We start from the raw sequence: 21,085 nt of genomic DNA, 5'->3' as shown, positions 1-21,085 counted from the left end.
ACATTTGGCTCAAAACCATCACAGGTTTGTATGCTTTTTAAGAATAAACCTAATATCACTTCATTCCACAGGCCGTTGGCATCTTTATTATAAACTTTTGTTGGAAGATGTGCTTTTCTAAGAATTCTAAAAACAACAACAAATCTATCAGATCTTTATTTCAGGATAGTATAACCACAGAACCGTATGTAATTTTTTTTCTGGAACCGGTTGCCTGTCGATATTATGTGGAACGAAGTTTGGAAGACGAAGTTTTTAATTACCAACAAAGTTAAAGACATTTATTATAAATTAATACACAGAATTTACCCATCTAAAGATTATCTTCAAAGCAAATTCAAATTAGACATTGATGCAAACTGCAGATTTTGTCAAAAGTGCAAGGAATCTACTATGCAGCTTTTTTGGTTTTGTAACCTTGTGCAAGACTTTTGGCCGAGATTATGTGTTTTTATCTCAGAAAATGTATTTAAAGGATTTGTACTGTTTTGGAACTATGTATTATTTGGTCTACAAAAACACCAAAGACATTTCAACATTGACAACAACAGATGTGTGATTAACTTGTTAATCTTAATGGCTAAATGTCATATTCACAAATCCAAACGTTTTGGAAGACATCCCTCTTTTTATGTATTTTCCTATGAGCTTGTGCAATATCTTAATTCAATTAAGAACTCTACTAACCCAAAAGCTATAAAAACTATGGTTGTGTGTAAAAAAAAATGAAGATCCTTCAATCACTTTACTCTTTGCTTTAATCAGTTAAACTTTTCCCCCTAGCAGGTTCCCCCTGTAGGTTCTGAATAATGTTTAGTTGTTTGTTTATTGTATACATTTTTTGGTAAGCATAACACCTATAATATAGTACTGTTTAACTCTAGTTTGTATTGTACTGATGTTTAAATAAAGGTTTGTAAAAAAAAAAGAAGAAGAAGCAGCAGCAGGGGGAGGAGACGAAGAAGAAGGAGGAGTGTGCGTACTGTGCTCTTTGCTGTGTCTTTCCGCCGTTTAAAAAAAAAAAAGGGCACTTTTTGAAGAACCCGCATCAAAGTATTGTGGAGAAGCGTCGTGTTAAATCTAATTGATGAACGGCTTTTTGTGAGGTATGTATTGCAGCTGCGAAGACGAACGTACGTTCTCCTGCTAGGTTACAGCTGGTAGGAAGGTGCGTTCAGTGTGTCTTTGTAATTTTAAGTTTCCATGTCAAACGAGATGAAACAGTTATTTCTGGATGCGCACTTATTTGCTGAGTTTGGTAAAAATGTGTTTTTGTAAACCACGTGATGATTTAAGTCATTTAATCTTTACAGAACATGTGAGCGAGGCTAAAAGAGCAATTTTTTTATGTTTAGTAAACTGACGTTTCTAAATGTTACTGCTTTTATTTCATTAGTTCTGACGAGGACAGCTGAGTGATGTTGTTGGTGAGCTTGGATTAAATCATCTCTAAACAAAGAACTTGTCCTCGTGGTGACTGACTTGGGGAGTGGAGGTCAGTGAGCCCATTGTCTCTGCTGGTCCGACTCCAACTACAAAGCCGGCCCGCTCGCCCCCTCCTGAGTCTGAGAGGAGATCCAGAGTAAGTCAGTTATAACTACACTGGTTGCTTAACTTCATCATTTTCTACAGGGTCTCTCTCTCTTAGCTCACTTTGGTTTGATTTCTGCCTTCTGTTTAGCCTCTCTGTTTGTCTGCCTCAGTACTTTAATGTTTTAAGAATAAGAATAGGAATAACTTTATTTATCCCGAGGGAAATTCTTTTGTCATGTACATGCTCAAAGCAGCAGGAGAGACAGACTTACTTTTATCATTTCAGTTAAACTCTTTGTTTCCCTTCATATGAAGGTGATGTCTGTGGAGTGATCTATGTGGAGATTGTGGGAAATACACATGTTGCAGTATTTCAATAAGTGTCAATAAATCAAGAAGCAAAAGAATATTTAAACTAAAACACATTAAAAGAAGTGTTTTGCTTGTAACTGCATACGTGCCTGCACAGGGGCGGTTAGAACAGGATGTACTCAGGATGTGGCATACACGATCACGGGCCTCATAACGAACAACAGGAAACAGCTGGGGGTGAAAGGGTCTCGAAACTGCATTCTAAGTGTTGTAAAAAGCAGATGCAGCTAACTGTCGCTGATGCATGATATGTAACTTGCTCATGCATCTCGGGTGTGTACAACCCTTTAAATAAAGAAGTTCTCGTGCTTCCTCTTTTTCTCAGGGTTCCTGGGCTGTTGACCTGGTATTTTCAGTTCTTGTTCATTGTTTATCCTCTGCATGTTCTACTTCCTGTTTTATTGTGTTAGCCTTACTCTGTGCATTATGTTCTAGCTCCCTTCCCATTTATCATTAGTTCATTATGCTCAGCTGTTCTCTCACCTGTCTCTAGTCACTCATTTTTCAGCCTGTGTATTTATGTTCCTCAGTTCCACCAGTCCAGTGTCGTGTCATTGATGTTATGTTGTCGTTCCCGTCTGTGTTCAGTTATTTAGCCAGCCACTCAGTCTTTCAGTCAGCTAGTCAGTCTTGCCGTTGCTGCTTTGTCCATTCACTCGCACCAATAAATCCTCTTTGTTCTGCACCATGAGTCCTGCGTTTGGGTCGTCTCTTCCACGCCTCCACACATCTGTGAGATCTACCCGACTACACTGAGGGTGGTATCGTGTACGTCTCCCACATATGTGCTTAATACATAATTGTTGTGTACTGGACCTGATCTGAGTATTGGTTGTTTGTTCTCAGCCCAACATAAAACAATCGGGACAAGAGGCTCAGCATGACCTCATTAAAAATCCACTTTTCTTCTTTCATATTCTTTCTGACGTCTTTTCTTGTGTAAGCTGCTAACTCTTGTGATGGAGATTTCTTTATTTTATGTGTTGATCATATGTTTTGACAACATGACTTTAGTAATATCTATAGTACATTTTGTGTGGCTTTGTTCTACATATAGGAAAACATCAAAAATGTTATTCCACACACAGATGGGTATTGTGAGTGAGTTGGACTGAAACTCCCAGGCACCATGAGACATTAGGCAGATAGTGAGACTCCTTATCTCCAGGGAGGAGGTGTTGAGATGAAAATATTTGAAGTGCCTCAATTCTATGCTTTATATTAACTAAAATGCCATATAAGCATATAGTGTAATATTAAGTGGCCCTGAAAAATAAAGACATTAGACTACGTGTCCTTGAGGGGTAGAATGCTGTAGACCAGCGGTCACCAACCTTTTTTGCACCACGGACCGGTTTATGCCCGACAATATTTTCACAGACCGGCCTTTAAGGTGTTGCAGATAAATACAACACAGTACTATTTAGATACAGAAACGTTTATATAATTATTTAGCCTTGTTGCACAAACATGCCTGCATAACTTAATAAATATAGAATTTGAAAAGTAACAAATGGTATCTAAAAAGATACACTAGCTACTAGATACATGTTCTGAAGAGTTTTGGCAAATAACCATTTGACATGTGCGTCTCACCTGCTCTTGTTCCATCTCTGTTCTGTCCTCATTCTCCTCTCCATCTCTCTCTCTGTTCCTCTCTCTCCCTCTTTGTGCTGACAATCAAGCCAAACACCAACATCATCAAATATACAGTTGAAACCAGATATTTATATACCCTTAAGATTAAAAAAAAGATTTTTTAATTGTAACATCAAATCAGACTAAATGTTTATTTTTATAGATCGATAAATATAAAAAAACATGTTTGTTAACTTTAAGAGTAAAGAGAGAAACTATCTGTATTTCTTAATTGCAAATGGCACCAAATTGTATTCAAAATTGAGCCACACTTATGGAGCTCCACAATTATTTTCCTGGTGTTTTGGTTGACATCTCTTGATTTTCCCATGTCAAAGAAACAGGATCTGTGTTTTGCCTTATATGGATCCACAGGTGTGCCACCAATTTTCTCACATGGACTCTACGAACCAATCAGAAGCTTCTTCAGCTCAGAATAGAATCGTCTGGAGTTTTCTTATTAATTAACAATAAACTTAGTGCATATGTGCTCCTAAATTTGATGAAAGTGATAAAAAACAGAAAGCTCTGTCTCTCTTTATTCTGACATTTAACTAATTTAAAATATATTTCAATATTTATTTATCTAAAACAAAACAAGTTTACTCTAAATTGATTTTTAACAGTAAAAAAATGTTTTTATGTTTTCTCCCTAAAGTGTATCTAAATATCTGGTTTTAACTAGAGATGGACCGATCCAATATTACGTATCGGTATCGGTCCGATACTGACCTAAATTACTGGATCGGATATCGGAGAAAAATAAAAAATGTAATCCGATCCATTAAATATCACGAAAGCACCTCACAAAACTTGCAACACGCCGTAACTCACCTCAGAACGTTAGCACGTCGGAGCAGTATGCATCACGTGATAGAGCGGCTGTGGCATGCAGGACCTGTCGGTGGTCTGGATAGCATGTGGAGCTTCGCTAGCAACCTGGCATTTCATCTCCGACAAAGTTATGTAAAGCAAGTGTGTAAGTCCATCTCTGAATGTTTGTAAAGCATTCCCACGTTAAGCTTAATAACCGATATATGGAGCGACTGCCTCTTCTCTCTCTCACACTCTCTTGCTGCTACTTCAATCATGAAACTGCTTAATGATCAGCTGATCGGCTTTTCTGTCGCGAGTCCGTCTCTCTGGTTTGTTTTTGGCCCACTTTGCACCAGAAAGAGGAAACCAGCGGCTGAACAACAGCAGCACGTTAAAGCTAGATAAGCTGTTGTTAGAATTTATTTAATATTACTTTCTACTCGAGGATCTTTTTCTACGTAGCTGACGCTGGTAACTGTGCAGGGGCGGATCTAGCAAAGTTTAGCCAGGGGGGCCGATAGGGCATTAACAGGGAAAAGGGGGCATAAAGACATACTTTTATTTCTGATTCTCATTTAAAATGTCTAGCTTTTAATAAATAATTATCTGACACCCAAAGTTTTATTCTGATGTAAAATATATAGAAGTCCAATACTGTATATAGTAACTATTAATTCTAATATACCCTAGTAAGCTATAGTGCTTTTTCCTTTGGGAAGGTACCATCTGTGCAGTCTGCAGTTCTGTTGAAGAAAGATGTTGAATCTATTTAATATTTCTTGAAAAATAATTTATTTCTGTGCATTTTTTTCACACTGCATCAAATTAAGGTTGATTACGTCGATTAAGCATCATGAGGTGGAGCGTGAGGGGTGGTTCCCTATTTTTTAATTTTTTTATTTTTGTTGTTGCTGGGAGTTGGAACCCTATTAGTTAGGTTGCTTAATATTTACGCTAAGTACTCTTTAAAATACCAGAATAGGGAGGATGGTGTAGGTTTAAGTTTATTAGATTGATCAGTATTGCTGAACTATGAAATATTTTTTTTGCATACAGGTATAACAGAATAGCTTTAGTGTTGTTGTTGTTTTAAACTTGATTATGAACTTATACAAAATGCAGCAAGATATTAAAAAAACAGTTTTATTGATTAAAAAATACTATATCGGATTCATATCGGTATCGGCAGATATCCAAATTTATGATATCGGTATCGGTATCGGACATAAAAAAGTGGTATCGTGCCATCTCTAGTTTTAACTGTGAATATACTGCTGTGTATTGAAATTCCTCTTGTTTGGCATAGAATTATATTGAACAACATACACAGCATAATCAATAAGATAACATCTACCTACGTTTTTTTCTTTGAAAGACGCCCCTTATGTCCATTGTTGTGTTCATCCGTACATAACTAAAAACGATTTAGAGTTATTTATTTAGCCGTGGAGGGTAACAACTAAAAATATGGAATAAACACACATGTAAGCTAAGACTCTCTAAAAAGAAAAACAGCATTGTTGTTCTGCTTTTCATTTTGCCATTTGTTGATTCACTCGAAGAGTGAGAAGCGTAATATGGGCCAAGTAATCAGTTTGATATCAATCTTTGGTGATACACCGTCATATTTACATTATTTGTACAATACGAGTGATTTGCTTTGGTACCTGGTTAAACTTAAGCTTTGCTCTGTCTGCAGCAAGCTTGCAGGCAGCAGCTTCTCCCCCCTCGCTCACATGCGTAACTGCTGTCCTCAGCTAGTACCTGAGCTCGGGTCCTACCAAAATTAGGGGGAATTTACGACGGTGTGCAATGTGCTTCGAATGTTGTGTGTTGTTTTTGACAAGACCAAGAAAAAAGTCAGTCGAGACCAAGACCACGTAAAAGTTGTCTCAAGACGTCCAACTCTACTGGTACCTAAAAAAAAAAAGAAGATTTATACATGATGCACGTGAAAAGACCTAGGAAAACCGAGTTGACAATAAAAACGATAACAAAATAATGCTGAAAACCGATAAATGAGCTCACTTCAAATATTTACCATAGCATAGCGTCCCCAGACACCTGAGACGTTTGGCAGATGGTGAAACTGTTTATCTTTGTGAGGTAAGAGGGGGCACTTGTGGATGAGCTGAAGGTATAGACCTGATGTCACTGTTTGGGTTCTTTGTCATTACAGGAGAAAGAAGTGAAAGCAGGCCGAAACCTCAGCACATGGATGACATCAGCCAAAAACATCCAGCACCAGAAAGTAAAGATGAGCCAGCGGCGATCCCTGTGGAAAAGACTTTTCCTGCTATGAAGCAGCTCAGAAGACGCAAGTGCGCCAACAGGGAGGAGAGAAGCTTGAGCTGTGATCAGTGTGGAAAGACCTTTACTCAGATTGGTAGCTTAAAATCACATCAGCTGATCCACACCGGTGGGAAACCATTCAGCTGTGATCAGTGTGGAAAGTCTTTTACTCAGATTGGTCACTTGAAATCACATCAATTGATCCACACCGGTGTGAAACCATTTAGCTGTGAGCAGTGTGGGAAGTCTTTTACTCAAATTGGTAGCTTGAAATCACATCAGCTAATCCACACCGGTGTGAAACCATTCAGCTGTGATCAGTGTGAAAAGTCTTTTACTCAGATTGGTAGCTTAAAATCACATCAGCGGATCCACACCGGTGTGAAACCATTTAGCTGTGATCAGTGTGGAAAGTCTTTTACTCAGATTGGTAACTTGAAATCACATCAGCGGATCCACACCGGTGTGAAACCATTCAGCTGTGATCAGTGTGGAAAGACCTTTACTCAGATTTGTAACATGAAATCACATCAGTTGATCCACGCCGATGTGAAACCATTCAGCTGTGATCAGTGTGGAAAGACCTTTACTCATAGATCCAGCTTAAAAGAACATCAGGTTGTCCACAGCAAAGTTAAACCATTCAGCTGTGATCAGTGTGGGAAGACCTTTGCTCTGAGATGCATCTTAAAACAACATCAGGTCGTCCACACTGAATTTAAAGCTTTCAACTGTGATCAGTGTGGAAAGTCTTTTACTCAGATTGGTAGCTTGAAATCACATCAGCTGATCCATACCGGTGTGAAACCATTCAGCTGTGATCAGTGTGGAAAGTCTTTTACTCATATGTGTAACTTGAAATCACATCAGCTGATCCATACCGGTGTGAAACCATTTAGCTGTGATCAGTGTGGAAAGTCTTTTACACAGGTTAGTAGCTTGAAATCACATCAGCTGATCCATACCGGTGTGAAACCATTCAGCTGTGATCAGTGTGGAAAGTCTTTTACTCAGATTGGTAACTTGAAATCACATCAGCTGATCCACACGGGGGTGAAACCATTCAGCTGTGATCAGTGTGGAAAGTCTTTTACTCAGATTGGTAGCTTGAAATCACATCAGCGGATCCACACCGGTGTGAAACCATTCAGCTGTGAGCAGTGTGGGAAGACCTTTACTCATAGATCCAGCTTAAAAACACATCAGGTCGTCCACACTGAATTTAAAGCTTTCAACTGTGATCAGTGTGGAAAGTCTTTTACTCAAAAAGGTCACTTAGAGAGACATTATATGATCCATGTTGGAGTTAAATCATTTATCTGTGATCAGTGTGGAAAGTCTTTTACTGGGATTGATAGGTTAAAAATGCATCAGCGCATCCACAGTGGAGAGAAACCTTTCAGCCGTGACTAGTGCGGAAAATCTTTTACTGGCATTTGTCACTTAAAATCACATCAGCTCATCCACTCTGGTACTAAAAAATTTGTATGTGGTCACTGTGGAAAGGCTTAAACTCAAAAGAAGGGCTTAAAATCACATCGGCTCATCCAGTATGGAGTTAAATCATTTGTATGTGGTCAGTGTGGAAAGTCTTTCATCCGTAACAAAAGTCTATTGAGCCATCAAAAGACCCACAAAGTGTCCTCCTGTGAGAAAAGGGGCAGACCAATGGGACATTACCCTGACAGGGTTCATTTGAACACAGTGGGAGAAACAGGAGTTTGAACAAAAGTTCTTCTGGATGCTGCGTCAAACTTAAAAAGCTTGAGATCAGGCCTCACAGAATCGCAGCTTGTGTTCCATTTTGTTTCATGCATTTAATTGACTGGTGCATCTTTGTTGTCTTATATTTTGGCAAAAGTTTAGCAAGTTAAACTTCACTGGCTGTGTCCACAAACAGCATACAGACTTAACATTATTCCCATCTTCTGATAACAAGAAAAGGCTAAATGTCAGAACAGTTCACCTTCTGGGTCAAACTATCAGATCCGTTACTGTTTATTTGGCCATTCATCGTGAGGTAATTATCAGTGTCACTGCTGTGCCACTTCTGTTGCAGCTTACCAATGTGCAATGTGTTTTCATTGGTCCCTGTTGTCTTACAGGATGTGAGTCTGTTTTGATTCATGAAGAGACAAACCATGTTTTTTTTTTATGTTGCACTGAAAATATTATTACTGTAAGTCGTAAATGTCTGTCATTTAACCAGGCAATATGTAAACACATTTACTTTATCCTATGAATAAAATGAATTAAGATGTAACGCATCTTTCTTATTGTCTGAAAAATTGCAGCCTGCGGTCCCAGCTGACTGTAACTTAGGTGTGGTGCCACCTTCTGGCAACACCATGGAGAATGTTTGTGGACCGTTTTGACCTTTTGATTCTTGTGTCTGGTCTTTTTGTGGGTCCCTATTCGCTTTAACAGCATCTCCAAGGATTTCAAACACAGATTCCTGCATCCTCAGGACATGTGGATTTGCTGAGGACACAATTTCTTTGAAGGAAGTACAGGAGATTAAAAGGATTTAATATAAAACACAGTAAAGATAAGGTTTATAGGGTATAATCAACGTAACGTTACAGGAAAAAAGTAGGCACAATTGAAAAGACAGAAATTATTATAGTATATAGAGACTAGTTGGACAATGTAGAAGAAGCAATTGAAGTGAAAGAGAAGAAGATTGTTGGGTCTGTGTTTCCACAAGCTCCACTAGTCTAGGGACTTATTCATCATGAGGAAAACAAGACAGTCAGCGATCGATCGATTTGCTTGCAAAGGAGGCCTCATCGGTATCTACCACAAAATGACCCCAAATCCGGCCTCCGCTTGCTGCCTTTTATTGCAAAAGCGCCTCCCACCGTAAACCCGCCAAATGGTTCTAAAACAAGACACTATGTGTCTGTATGTGTAAACATCTGTATGCATGTGCAAGAACGTGTGTTTGTTTGAGTGAGTGTGTGTGTGTGTATCCATGACTTCCTGCTCACCAAAAGGATCATAAAAGCAGGAAACAACATCACAAGGAACAGATCTTCCAGAGAGAGTGCATCTGCAATAAAACCTCCCCCAGCACAGAGTGGGTGGAGACGTGGTCAGGATCAAAGGACTGGCTTGATCCTATAGATTGAACTAAGACCTAACAAATTTAAGAAACACAATGACAACATTCAACAATTAGACTTAAAGATATACAGTGGGGCAAAAAAGTATTTAGTCAGCCACCGATTGTGCAAGTTCCCCCACTTAAAATGATGACAGAGGTCAGTAATTTGCACCAGAGGTACACTTCAACTGTGAGAGACAGAATGTGAAAAAAAAAAATCCATGAATCCACATGGTAGGATTTGTAAAGAATTTATTCGTAAATTAGGGTGGAAAATAAGTGATTGGTGGTAATTGGTGGCAACAGTAGCAAGGCTGTTCATGCGGCCTCCCGCAGGTCCAGCAGCAGCAGCAAAACAGTTCAGGCAGCCTGCCACGGGTCCAGCAGCAGTGAAACAGTCTAGGCGGCCTGCTATGAGACCAGTGGCAGCAACGTTGCAGCTCAGGCAGTGACAACATAACGGCTCTGGTGGCTCTCAACAGCTCCTTAGCTGTTGGCCTGGAAAGTGGCCGGTGATTATGGGTCTTGGCTGATGGCTGGTGTTTTGCTGATAGACTTGGAAGCAGCGGTGCAGACCGTGCTGGATGAGGACGCGGCCAATCTCAAAGCATACTTTTCTGTCTACAGTTTTGGTGAAAGTTGTCTACTTGCAGGCCCACCTTGATTTTAACAAGATCTCGGAAAAATTCCAATATATTTTTAAATCACTAAATTGCACTGAGACTGCACTTTTAAGGATTTTTAATTATATTCTTTTAACTTTGGAATCCGGCAGCTGTCATGTATTTAATATATATTGCCCCTGTTGCCCTGGCAACAGACTTTAGAAAGGAGAAGTAAAGAAAAGAGGAAGTTCAGTGCAGAGCTGCACTGGAAATCTGACACAAAGAAAGAGGAACTGAGTAAACTGAGGGTGTGTGTGTGACGTAGCCAAACTAGACACATACAGTTTCATCTTATGATTTTTTCAGAGGTGTGGGTGCATGATAGCGCCTAACAGCTCCCCATTCCCGGGAATGCAAAATAAAGATCACTTTTTGAGTTAGACCACTTTGAGCCCGCCAAAAGAATGCAAGGAACCAAATTTAATACAGCCCTGCTGCCCTTTTATTGTTGGTCCTGTCAGCAGCTTTTGACACGGTCAACCATGACATCCTGTAATCACAGCTAGAATTTCATCCTGGACTAAAAGGATGTGCCCTCCAGTGGTTTCTGCCCTACTTGTCAGGAAGGTCTTTTTACATTAATATTGGCCTGGGGGAGATATAGGAGAGGTGGAGGAAGATCTCAGCCTTGGTGTCTATTGTCTTGTGTAGTCTGGAAGATGAGTTGATGACAGGTTGGGTGCAGTTTTCTCTGTGGTGGGGTCAGGTGGGCTGTCCCGGACTCTGTGGGGCCGGGCGGCGCTGCTGGGCCCAGGGAGGCATCCCCCTGGTGGGTTGCAGTGTATGGTATCCATACTCTGCAACCCACCAGGGGGATGCCTACCGGGTTCAGCGGAGGTGCTGGGCCCAGGGAGGGGCCACTTGCCCCTTCCTTCACTCCCCATCTCCAGCTGCCTCCCTCTTCTCGCTCCACCACAATCACCCACACATGCAGGGCCTTGGGGTAAAGGTGTGTCACCAGGGTGCATCCCCCCCCTTCTGTCCCCTTCCGGCTGCCTGTGTCTCAATTTTATCCCACAACTTAGACATTCACATTACTCACACTCTCATAACACATACATATAGGATCTTGGGGGTGGGCACGCTACACGGCATCCAGAAGACCATCAGGGTGTACACCTCACCTCTTGCCCACCTGTCAACTTTAAATACACATAGACATTGAGGGCTATCAGGAGGGGCTATGCGCTTACCTGCTGCTCTCTGGCAGGTAGCTCAATGCCCTCCTGGGTTTAAATGCACCTTAGAACACACATGCATCAACACTACGTATGAGTGGGCAGAGAGAGATTTGGAGTCTTCTCACACCCCCGTTCTCTGCAACCTGCTGGAGCGGGGGGGCTAGGAGGATGAGTTGGCCGTCCAATTGGGGTCTGGAGTGTGGGGCCTCCCTGCAGCTGCGGAGTCGGGGCGGTCTGCTTCTCTGCTTAAACCCCAGGGAAGAGGGTGTCACCACCTGTGCCTGGGTGCAGTTTCCACCTCCAAGGCAAGAGTACCTAGACCTGGGGTATAGAGTACGCTTGGGGAGTGTGATTGTGTGTAATGTGTCTATTTATGTCTGTCTCCACGTTGGGTGAGTGTTGAGTAATCGCGTATGAGAGCATGAGGGTGGGAATGGATGTTTGTATCTGTGTGTGCCTGTATGTCTGTGTCGATATGTCAGGTCGGATATCAGATGCCACCTGTCTAGGAACATCTCAGGCCCTCCATGGTTTGGAGGCCTATCTCCCCCCACCACTTCCCCTGCCGGTGGAAGATCCCCTCAGACATCAGTGCATTGGTGGTTCTTTGTGTCCGGGGATGGGCGTCCAGGTACACACCGGCTCACTCCTGGTGGCTGCTTGTCGGGTCCTGGAGCCTGGGGCTTTTCTTTCACCCAATCATGTCTGTCCCGTGTGTAGCAAGTGAAAATAAAATAAAATAAACAATAAAAGCAAAGGTGAATCAAATACACCAATACGGCAAGGTGGGATGGTCCATTTGGTAAAGTAAATCTGTTGGGCATCTTCCTTTGCCTTTAGACAATAATTCTGATGGCAAAAGAACCAAACAGGACAGGCAGGGAAAAAAAAGCAAAATATATGGGCCCCTAGCTCTAAAATAGCACCTCTTAAATATGTTGTACCTCCAGGCTCTTTTTTGGGTCCTGCCCTGTTTGCACTGTATTTGTTGTCATTGGGTTCCAACTTTTCGCGTTACAACATTTTATTCCACTGCTTTGCTGATGATTTCTAGATTTATCTGCCTTTAAAAGCAGGGTCACACCGTCCACAGCTTTTATTACGCTGCCTTGATGACATCAAACAGTGGATGTCTATAAAATTTCTACAGCTAAACCAAAACAAAACTGAAGTTATCATTGTCGGCAACATTGTCAATAATCACATCAATAGCACTCTGCCCCCTTTCCTCCAACTATAAGACACACATAAAAAACCTACCTTGTCTACCTCGATGTTTTTTTTTTTAAATTGAATAAGCAGGTGAGTACAGTAGTCCAGTCCTGCTTCTTTCAGTTAAGACAGCTAGCCAAGGTAACACCGTACCTCCCCGCGAATGTCTTCGAACGTGTCATTCACCTTTTCCTTACTTGCAGATTGGACTACTGCAATTCATTGTATTTTGGTCTCAACCAGGCCTCCATTCATCGTCTTCTGATGGTCCAAAATGCAGGTACTCACCTGCTAACTGGTACCAAACAGAGAGAGCATATAAACCCACTTTTATTTTACCTACACTGGCTTCCTGTCTCCTACAGGATCCAACTAAAACTTTTACTTTTTGTTTTTAAGTCACTCAACGCCAAAGTCCCCTCTGACCTGTCTGAGCTCCTTTGTGTTTATGCTCCAGGAAAAACCATGTGTAGTCACTCAAGGTTAATGCTGCACATCCCACAGACTAATCTCAAATCTCTGCCATCTCTGTGGCAGGTCCCAGACTTTAGAATAGTCTTCTCTTAGATGTTAGATCTTCACAAACACTTGATGAATTTAAATCACTACTAAAGAAACAGTTTTATGCCCTGGCTTTTAACACACGGTCCCCCCCCCCCCCCCCTCTTTTGGTGGTCCTCATCGGGTCCTCGTACTCTGGGGTCTCTGGATGTCTGGGGCCTGGATCTCCTCCATACCTGCTTCATGCCTTGGGGGACGGGGCTATGGCTCCCCACACTCCCTAGCAGATCGTTACATGGAGAAACCTTTGGAATACAAGCATGCTGATCCACACAGGTGTGCACACAGGTGTACACACGGGTGTTCACTAGTTTATTGTGATGGTGCTGCATTTATCATGTTGCCCTTTTTTTTTGTTTTCTCTTCTGTTTTTTTTTTTTTCTCCATACAGGTGATCCAGGTGTTTTGTTTGTTTTTCTTTCTTTCTTCCCCCCTTCTCACCATCTCTTCTCCCCTTTGGTTTTCTTTCTCTCCCTCTCTTTCTTTCATTCTTTCTCCCTGTCCTATCCCCCAGTCATGTCTGTCCCGTTTGTAGCAACCGAAAATAAAATAAATACATAATTATAATAAAGGTCAATCAAATGGACCAATATGGCAAGGCCATGATGATCCACTTGGTAAAATAAATCCGCTTGGCATCTTTCTTGGCCTTAAGACAACAATTCTGATGGGTAAAGATCCAAATGGGACAACAACAACAACAACAACAAAAAGAATCTTCTAAATAACTCATGAAAGAATAAAGTTACGTTGAAACCAAAGGAAAAAAAAGTTTATGGACATTGAGAAGAGGGTTGAGAATAATGAAATGCTTACACAGAAATGTGACGAATACATTTCTGAAGTTGAACGCTACAACCGCTTTTCCTTTTCTGCCAGCAGAAAAGGAAAAGCTTCCCAAGATCTTAGACATTGCTCATCGAGTGGGGAAACCTAAACAAAATTACCGGAAACCCTTAGGGATCATCATCCAGTTCATGGATTGAAAGCTGCCAAGAACAATCCTTTCCTTCAAAATAATCATCTGCGGTTCACTGAAAACCTGATGAGAGAGGACAAAGAAAACAGACTGAAGCTGTGGCCCATTATAAAGAAAGCACGTGAAGAAGGGAAATCTGCTTACTTTGTTCAAGCAATGTAAAAGGCATATCGCTAATAGGCAAAGATTTACTCATAACACAGTTAGCGGATGAAACTACATTATTCCTAAAAGATGAGTATCAAATTTCTATTGCTATTGAAACAATCTCAACATTTCTTAAAGTTTCTGGATTGTACTTGAATATTCCTAAATGTGAACTTATGGCAATAAAAGAATGTTCAAAAACAGCTTTGTGTAACCTTCCAATAAAACAAGAAGTTCGTTATTTAGGTATTTGAATAACCAAAAACCAGGAAAGAAGAATTGATCAAAATTCTATCTTATTCTAGTGAAACTCAAACACAGATTTACTCAGTGGCTCTTAAGAGATTTATCATTAAAAGGCAGAGTATTAAAAACTAAAGCAGATGCATCTGCTTTAGTTTGCATCTCTCGTCTTATTATGCTGCATTGGCATTTTACCTTGATAATAAAATCATAAAAGAGGTTGATAAGTTACTTTTCAACTTTACTTGGAAAAATAGGACACACTACATTAAAAAAACAGTTCTTATGAACTCCTGTGTCAATGGAGGACTTACTGTGTTAGATTCTGACACTTGTGGGATTATAATATTACCTTATGCCATGTTAGACCCCTAATTAAAGATTGTGAATTATTATGTAGCTTTAGTTTGCATTATTCTCCTGAATTAGAAGAAGCTGATAACTATTACATTTGTTAAACCGATTTGCATTACATTAGACTGCTGATTTATTGTGAATGAATGATATTGTTTTATGATGCATTATACTGCTGAGTTATAAGAAATACTGTTCGCAGAAAGTCATCGCCTTATTTGTCTGATTAGAAGAGAACAGAATATACTGGAGTTTTCTGCCCCATCTCAGCAGGAGCAGATAAACAGGGAGCCAAGGTCGTAGCTTAGGCGCTGTGTGAGAGAAAGCATGTGAATGTTTAGGCTTTTATGATAAGGTGGGGGCCACTAGAGGCTATAAGAGTTTGATCAATGCTCCACCATTTTGAGATCTGATGCTGTCTGCGTACGGTGTCCATCTCCCACGCGTGTGATCATTAAAATCATCGTTTGACTCAACCCGGCCGGACCAGTGTTGTTATTTTGGTTTTCCTCTTGTATCCATCCCCAATATTTGAATCCATAACACACTCTTAATAACACATTCAAAATAAATTGGTTAAAAAAAATCTAATTACTAATCCTACATCCATTTAGATACTATATCATGTTTTCTAAGTTAGGTGGCACTGATTTTTTCCTTACTTGTAATTTTAATATTCATAAAATCCCCATAAAAACCTCTGTTTTTCATCGCCAAGCTTTTTTTTTTTTAACATGGACTCTTATATAGAAGCAGAACTTTAGTCCACACAGTTATTATATGTAGAATAACAATGATATCTTATATAAAAGAAAATCTCTCTTCTTAGGGAGTTGGTTTAGGAATAATATTGTTTTAGTCGACCAATTATTCAATTCCAATGGTATGCTTTTTTCCTATAAAACATTTTGTCTATATTTAATAATTTAGCTGTAAATCGTGATGATTATACAAAAACATTTGGCTCAAAACCATCACAGGTTTGTATGCTTTTTAAGAATAAACCTAATATCACTTCATTCCACAGGCCGTTGGCATCTTTATTATAAACTTTTGTTGGAAGATGTGCTTTTCTAAGAATTCTAAAAACAACAACAAATCTATCAGATCTTTATTTCAGGATAGTATAACCACAGAACCGTATGTAATTTTTTTTCTGGAACCGGTTGCCTGTCGATATTATGTGGAACGAAGTTTGGAAGACGAAGTTTTTAATTACCAACAAAGTTAAAGACATTTATTATAAATTAATACACAGAATTTACCCATCTAAAGATTATCTTCAAAGCAAATTCAAATTAGACATTGATGCAAACTGCAGATTTTGTCAAAAGTGCAAGGAATCTACTATGCAGCTTTTTTGGTTTTGTAACCTTGTGCAAGACTTTTGGCCGAGATTATGTGTTTTTATCTCAGAAAATGTATTTAAAGGATTTGTACTGTTTTGGAACTATGTATTATTTGGTCTACAAAAACACCAAAGACATTTCAACATTGACAACAACAGATGTGTGATTAACTTGTTAATCTTAATGGCTAAATGTCATATTCACAAATCCAAACGTTTTGGAAGACATCCCTCTTTTTATGTATTTTCCTATGAGCTTGTGCAATATCTTAATTCAATTAAGAACTCTACTAACCCAAAAGCTATAAAAACTATGGTTGTGTGTAAAAAAAAATGAAGATCCTTCAATCACTTTACTCTTTGCTTTAATCAGTTAAACTTTTCCCCCTAGCAGGTTCCCCCTGTAGGTTCTAAATAATGTTTATTTGTTTGTTTATTGTATACATTTTTTGTAAGCATAACACCTTTAGTATAGTACTGTTTAACTCTAGTTTGTATTGTACTGATGTTTAAATAAAGGTTTGTAAAAAAAAGAAAAGAAGAAGAAGCAGCAGGGGGAGGAGACGAAGAAGAAGGAGGAGTGTGCGTACTGTGCTCTTTGCTGTGTCTTTCCGCCGTTTTAAAAATGGGCACTTTTTGAAGAACCCGCATCAAAGTATTGTGGAGAAGCGTCGTGTTAAATCTAATTGATGAACGGCTTTTTGTCAGGTATGTATCGCAGCTGCGAAGACGAACGTACGTTCTCCTGTTAGGTTACAGCTGGTAGGAAGGTGCGTTCAGTGTGTCTTTGTAATTTTAAGTTTCCATGTCAAACGAGATAAAACAGTTATTTCTGGATGCGCACTTATTTGCTGAGTTTGGTAAAAAAAAAAAGTGTTTTTGTAAACACGTGATGATTTAAGTAATTTAATCTTTACAGAACATGTGAGCGAGGCTAATAGAGCAATATTTTTATGTTTAGTAAACTGACGTTTCTAAATGTTACTGCTTTTATTTCATTAGTTCTGACGAGGACAGCTGAGTGATGTTGTTGGTGAGCTTGGATTAAATCATCTCTAAACAAAGAACTTGTCCTCGTGGTGACTGACTTGGGGAGTGGAGGTCAGTGAGCCCATTGTCTCTGCTGGTCCGACTCCAACTACAAAGCCGGCCCGCTCGCCCCCTCCTGAGTCTGAGAGGAGATCCAGAGTAAGTCAGTTATAACTACACTGGTTGCTTAACTTCATCATTTTCTACAGGGTCTCTCTCTCTTAGCTCACTTTGGTTTGATTTCTGCCTTCTGTTTAGCCTCTCTGTTTGTCTGCCTCAGTACATTAATGTTTTATCATTTGAGTTACACTCTCTGTTTCCCTTCATATGAAGGTGATGTCTGTGGAGTGATCATGACTTCATTAAAAATCCTCTGTTTTCCTTTTCCACTTCTCTTTCATATTCTTTCTGACGTCTTTTCTTGTGTAAGCTGCTAACTCTTGTGATGGAGATTTCTTTATTTTATGTGTTGATCATATGTTTTGACAATATCACTTTAGTAATATCTATAGTACATTTTTTGTGACTTTGTTCTACATATAGGAAAACATCAAAAATGTTATTCCACACACAGATGGGTATTGTGAGTGAGTTGGACTGACACTCCCAGGCACCATGAGACATGAGGCAGATAGTGAGACTCCTTATCTCCAGGGAGGAGGTGTTGAGATGAAAATATTTGAAGTGCCTCAATTCTATGCTGTATATGAACTAAAATGCCATATAACCATATAGTGTAGTATTAAGTGGACATGGTCATGAAAAATAAAGGCATTAGACTACGTGTCCTTGGGGGGTAGAAAGCTGTAGACTCTCACCCACGCTTGCCTGTGAAAAACTAGATAACAGGGGACCATCTTCTAGTGGAGATGCATTATAACTCACCTGTGCATTATAATAAAAGGTGTTGATTGCAGCTGACAGTGTCTGCAGCCTTTGATAACTGTGACACCCTCGTGGTTAATCAGAGGCAAATCTGAGCCAGTGTGGATTTGGTTGTACAGCTCTCACACATACAACCTGAACTGCACATTGTAAGTGTGATGTTCTTCAGATTTGAACAAAGTAAAAACTAAAAAACTTTGAAGTCACACAAGCCAATATTTTATTCACAAGTTGAACTTTTACTACTTTTATCCCCAAAATGAGCTCACTTCAAATGTTTACCACAGCATAGCGTCCCCAGGCACCTGAGACGTTTGGCAGATGGTGAAACTGTTTATCTTTGTGAGGTAAGAGGGGGCACTTGTGGATGAGCTGAAGGTATAGACCTGATGTCACTGTTTGGGTTCTTTGTCATTACAGGAGAAAGAAGTGAAAGCAGGCCCAAACCTCAGCACATGGATGACATCAACCAAAAACATCCAGCACCAGAAAGTAAAGATGAGCCAGCGGCGATCCCTGTGGAAAAGACTTTTCCTGCTATGAAGCAGCCCAGAAGATGCAAGCGCGCCAACGGGGAGGACAGAAGCTTGAGCTGTGATCTGTGTGGAAAGTCTTTTACTCAGATTGGTCACTTGAAATCACATCAGCTGATCCACACCGGTGTGAAACCATTCAGCTGTGATCAGTGTGGAAAGACCTTTACTCATAGATGGAGCTTAAAAACACATCAGGTCGTCCACACTGGATTTAAAGCTTTCAACTGTGATCAGTGTGAAAAGTCTTTTACTCAGAAAGGTCACTTAAGGAGACATTATATGATCCATGTTGGAGGTAAATCATTTGTCTGTGATCAGTGTGGAAAGTCTTTTACGGATAGAGATCACTTAGAGAGACATCAGGGCATCCACAGTGAAGTTAAACCTTTCACCTGTAATCAGTGTGGAAATTCTTTTACTGAGATTGATAGGTTAAAAAGACATCAGCTCATCCACAGTGGAGAGAAACCATTCAGGTGTGATCTGTGTGGAAAGTCATTTACTCAGATAGGCAATTTAAAAGTACATCAGCTCATCCACAGTGGAGATAAACCTCTCACCTGTGATCAGTGTGGAAAGGCTTTTGCTTACGTTAGTAACTTAAAAAGACATCAGCTTATCCACAGTGGAGCTAAACCCTTCAGCTGTGAGCAGTGTGGAAAGTCTTTTACTCACATTGCTGCCTTAAAATCACATCAGCTTATCCACTCTGGTACTAAACAATTTGTATGTGGTGACTGTGGAAAGGCTTATATTGAGATCGAAAGGTTAAAATCACATCAGCTCATCCACTCTGGAGTTACATCATTTAAATGTGGTCAATGTGGAAAGGCTTTTACTCACATGACTGGCTTAAAATCACATCAGCTGATCCACTCTGGTGCTAAACAATTTGTATGTGGTCAGTGTGGAAAGGCTTTTACTCACATGACTGGCTTAAAATCACATCAGCTGATCCACTCTGGTGCTAAACAATTTGTATGTGGTCAGTGTGGAAAGGCTTTTACTCACATGACTGGCTTAAAATCACATCAGCTCACCCACTCTGGAGTTAAATCATTTGTATGTGGTCACTGTGGAAAGTCTTTCATCCATAAAACAAATCTATTGAGGCATCAGAAAACCCACAAAGTGTCCTCCTCTGAGAAAAGTGGAAGACCAATGGGACATTACTAGGGCTGCCACAAATGATTATTTTGATAGTCGACTAGTCACCGATTATTTTTGCAATTAGTCGACTAATCAGATCATGCATCCATTGGACGTAAAATGTACAGCATGCATCTGCTCTTATATAACTATCATGAGCTTACAGCTTTAAGTGTTTAAGGTCTGTGCTAACTAAGAATAGAGACAAGGTGATAGTTTATTAAATTTTAATGAAATGTGCAGATTGTTTCGGTGAAGTTTAATAAACTCCTTGCTAGGGATGGGTCCCTGTATCCGGTGCCATGACGGCACCAGTTCTGACATAAACGGTAGTAACCAGACCGAAAAGAAGCGCTTATTTCGGTGCTTTTATTTTCCTGAGATGTCATAAACTTTAGATTCTAGCCAATCATTTTACGTTTCTGAGGATAGTAGGCGGGTCCAGGTACGTACGTTCTTTTAGAGCAGAGCTACAGATTAAAAATGCCCAAGGCAAAGCAGTGAAAAGTCTGGCTGTACTTCACAGCAAAATATGCAAACTCAGCAGCCTGCAACAAGTGCTTTAAGGTGATACTTTGATACTGTCAAAGGAGGTAACACCTCGAATCCGATGAAACACCTGGCGACGCATAGCGTTTTTTTTTAAAGCCGAAAAATGCGCCGTATTTGAGAGCTTGCTGCGAGACCTCACACCGAGCACATCTACTGCGGGTGTGGTGCCTGTTATCAGACCCGGAGTTAGCAACATCCCCCAAAAACCCGAAGAGGGGAGTCCTGGCCCCTAGCCCTGCCAGTGTAGCAGAAATGATGACGGATGATGATGCAGCAGCAGCCGTTCTTCTCTGCATGAGTAGCTTAATGTTGTTCGTGTGTAATTTACGTTGAGTAGGCTAACCACATTATTACATTAATGCAGGTAAGGTGAACTAGCAAACATCATCATAGCTACATGCGGCTGTCTTCTTGTTTGATGGCAGATACTCCCTTCACCCTGGCCAAAAAGGCTAAAATGAACAAAGAAAAAGTGGAAAACAGTTAA

The 21,085-nt window shown here is 40.1% G+C and overlaps 1 protein-coding gene and 1 long non-coding RNA gene across 4 annotated transcripts; both read left to right on the top strand.

Moving 5' to 3' along the window:
- The first annotated feature begins 956 nt into the window (after window positions 1-956).
- LOC308386320 (uncharacterized protein) lies at window positions 957-8,905 on the top strand. 2 transcript variants are annotated; one of them, XM_080865775.1, is made up of 3 exons: window positions 957-1,106; window positions 1,397-1,582; window positions 6,539-8,905. In XM_080865775.1, the coding sequence occupies exon 3, from the start codon at window positions 6,574-6,576 to the stop codon at window positions 8,062-8,064; it is 1,491 nt and encodes a 496-aa protein (XP_080721901.1). In that variant the 5' UTR covers window positions 957-1,106; window positions 1,397-1,582; window positions 6,539-6,573; the 3' UTR covers window positions 8,065-8,905. The 2 variants fall into 2 exon arrangements, with proteins under 2 accessions (XP_080721901.1, XP_080721902.1); XM_080865776.1 differs by having other exon boundaries at window positions 957-1,168.
- An 8,097-nt stretch (window positions 8,906-17,002) lies between these two features.
- LOC308385791 lies at window positions 17,003-19,671 on the top strand. 2 transcript variants are annotated; one of them, XR_013969644.1, is made up of 3 exons: window positions 17,003-17,155; window positions 17,450-17,635; window positions 18,782-19,671. It is a non-coding gene; the product is annotated as an uncharacterized lncRNA (long non-coding RNA). The 2 variants fall into 2 exon arrangements; XR_013969645.1 differs by lacking the exon at window positions 17,003-17,155 and adding an exon at window positions 17,158-17,217.
- The last annotated feature ends 1,414 nt before the right edge of the window (window positions 19,672-21,085 follow it).

Source organism: Rhamphochromis sp. 'chilingali', assembly GCF_963969265.1.
Source record: "Rhamphochromis sp. 'chilingali' genome assembly, chromosome: 18".
NCBI lineage: Eukaryota > Metazoa > Chordata > Actinopteri > Cichliformes > Cichlidae > Rhamphochromis > Rhamphochromis sp. 'chilingali'.
This window is presented reverse-complemented; position numbering and strand designations above follow the sequence as displayed.

What these genes read in the sequence shown, in the direction of transcription:
- LOC308386320 (XM_080865775.1), top strand. Translation starts at nt 6,574, where the DNA reads ATGGATGACATCAGCCAAAAACATCCAGCACCAGAAAGTAAAGATGAG.